We start from the raw sequence: 2,509 nt of genomic DNA on the forward strand, positions 1-2,509 counted from the left end.
GAGCCAGGGAGCAGACTTTTGACTGCTGCCAAAGCAGATCCCTTGACAGCATTTGTGGAATGTTACGGCAGGCTCCCCCAACCCAGCCCTGCCCAGCCTCACCCCTCCACTTTCTGTGGCCAAGGTGGAGAATAAGGACTCACCTGGAAGTTTCAGGGCCCCACCCACCACCTAGGGCATTTGACTGCTTCTCCTGAGGAGCTAGAGCTGGTTACAGAACCCCAAAACAAGACTGCAGCTAGGCCCTTCTGACAAGTGCCACCTACTGACAGGGAGGTCAATTAGCAAGCTCTTTACAGCATTTACTAAATCAATCATACAGGCTGTGGTTGATTCTCATCCACAGGCACACCTACTGGCTCATAGATTAAACTGGGCATGTCATGATCTAAACAAAAGAAAATTCAAAATTAAGAAGCAATAGCTGCTCCAGATAAAAAGGAATCAGCAAAATAACTCAGCAATAGAAAGTAGAGATAATTAAAATGTCTAACTCAAGTTCTGGCTTCAGTGCACATGCAGACTCCTGAGTTGCATGGTGAATAGACCCTTTACATAGAGTTTTCCATTCAGAGTTTCCATTCATATTTAATGAGATGGGTTTAAGTTTAGCTTGCCCCTTTCCTGGCCAATCTGTGTAATTTAAGTCTTCTATTTAACCCCTGTCCCTGTGAATATCTTCAAGGTATGTTGATCAAATATAGATTTGTGCCAGTGCATAAAAATTTAGAAAAAAAAATCTCCCATTAATACATTAGAAACACAGAAATAGATAACATTGCATAATTTTATTACTTGAACATTATTTGGATGTATCTCATTCACTAAACATGGTAACAGGCACTTTACAAATGTCTTATGTAAAAATTATGATCTGACTATATTGAAAGCCAGAGATAGAGAAAACAGTCAGAAAGAGAGCTATCTAGGGATAGGAGCATCCTGAGTTCCTAGAACAGAGTGTTAGCATTGTATCACATTTTGCAGGACTAGTTTCTAGTCTGGCTGAGATTGGGTGATAGTATTTACCAGAGCCTAGAATTCTAAATATATACACACCTTTCTATAGGAGCCCTCCATTATTTTTCACTCACATGAAAAAACTTCAATGAGCAATAATTCATGTGAGCATGGCAAGAAGTTGTGTTTTTCTGAATTTTGTATTTTGAGATGAAGTAAAAATGATCTCTGTTTCTGAACATAATGATTAATTGTTTGATCACTTCTGTTCTGGGAATTTTTTCCCTGGTACCCTGTACTTTACTGTCTGGAAAGACCTAGATCCAGATTAATGTTGTGGCAGGGAAATTGTTCTTCCCACAACTCTACGAAGAGCTGATTTGAACTCTTTATTCCTCAGGCTGTAAATCATTGGGTTGAACAATGGAGTTAGGATAGTGTAGGATACTGATATCAGAGCATCCTGGCCTGAGGAATAGTTGGACTGAGGCCTTAAGTAGATAAAGGAGGCACAGCCATAGTGGATAATGACAATAATGAGGTGAGAAGCACAGGTGGAGAAAGCTTTGTACCTGCCCAATGTGGAAGGAAATTGGAGTATGGCAGAGATAATGTGAATATAGGACACAAGGATCAACAACAAGGGGATGACCAGAACCAACATACAGAGCATGAAGATGACAACCTGACTAAAGTGGGTGTGGTGAGATGCCAGCTTGAGGACAGGGGAGATGTCACAGAAAAAGTGATGTAGATGGTTAGAGGAGTGGAAGGGCAAGTGAAATACTAAGGATGTGATGATCTGTGCAACAGTGAAGCCACAGACACAGGCAGCGGCCACTAGTCCCATACAAACCCTATGTCCCATGAGTATTGAGTAACGCAGTGGGTTACAGATGGCCACGTAGCGATCATAACCCATGGCCGCCAGCAGGAAGGAGTGAGAACATCCGAGGAAGAGAAAGGAAAACATCTGGATGGCACAGCCCAGGAAGGAAATGGTCTTCTTCTCGGTCAGCAGGTCGACCAGCATCTTGGGTACAATGACGAAGGTGTAGCAAGTTTCAGAGCAGGAAAGGACAGCGAGGAAGAAGTACATGGGGGTATGAAGGGCCCTGTCCAGCACAATGGTGGAAATGATGATGGCATTGGTACCCAGAGTGATCAAGTAGAGGAGCAGGAAGACAACGAAGAGCAGCTGCTGCAGCCTGGCCAGGGAAGAGAAGCCAATGAAGACAAACTCTCTTACAGCAGTCTCATTGAACCACTCCATGGAGGGCACATCATCAGGAGAAAATTTGTGAGAGAGGAGTTAGTTTCCAAAGAAATCCCTGAAAATTAGTAGAATCATGGGAAATTAATCATCACAGAGCATGTTCTTAGATTTTGAGTTCTAAAAACTCATCATTCCTCCTCCCTCCTGTTTTTCTAGGACATGAAGTTTCTACAATCAAGCAGTGCACTTCAAATTTTGAGTATCTACAGTAATTCTAACACCATAGCCAAGAAATTCCTGATATTTCTCAAATTCAGCTTTCCCTTTATCTCC

At 42.3% G+C, this 2,509-nt stretch overlaps 1 protein-coding gene across 1 annotated transcript; it reads right to left on the bottom strand.

Moving 5' to 3' along the window:
• Positions 1-1,288: 1,288 nt before the first annotated feature.
• Positions 1,289-2,233, bottom strand: OR10K2 (olfactory receptor family 10 subfamily K member 2). The gene has a single exon (XM_012748703.1). It carries the CDS (start codon positions 2,231-2,233, stop codon positions 1,289-1,291), a length of 945 nt encoding a protein of 314 aa, XP_012604157.1.
• Between the last annotated feature and the right edge of the window lie 276 nt (positions 2,234-2,509).

This window comes from Microcebus murinus, chromosome 2 (assembly GCF_040939455.1).
Source record: "Microcebus murinus isolate Inina chromosome 2, M.murinus_Inina_mat1.0, whole genome shotgun sequence".
In the NCBI taxonomy this organism is placed as follows: Eukaryota; Metazoa; Chordata; class Mammalia; order Primates; family Cheirogaleidae; genus Microcebus; species Microcebus murinus.

Excerpts from the sequence above, each read along its gene's own strand:
- OR10K2 (XM_012748703.1), bottom strand. The coding sequence starts at position 2,233 with ATGGAGTGGTTCAATGAGACTGCTGTAAGAGAGTTTGTCTTCATTGGC.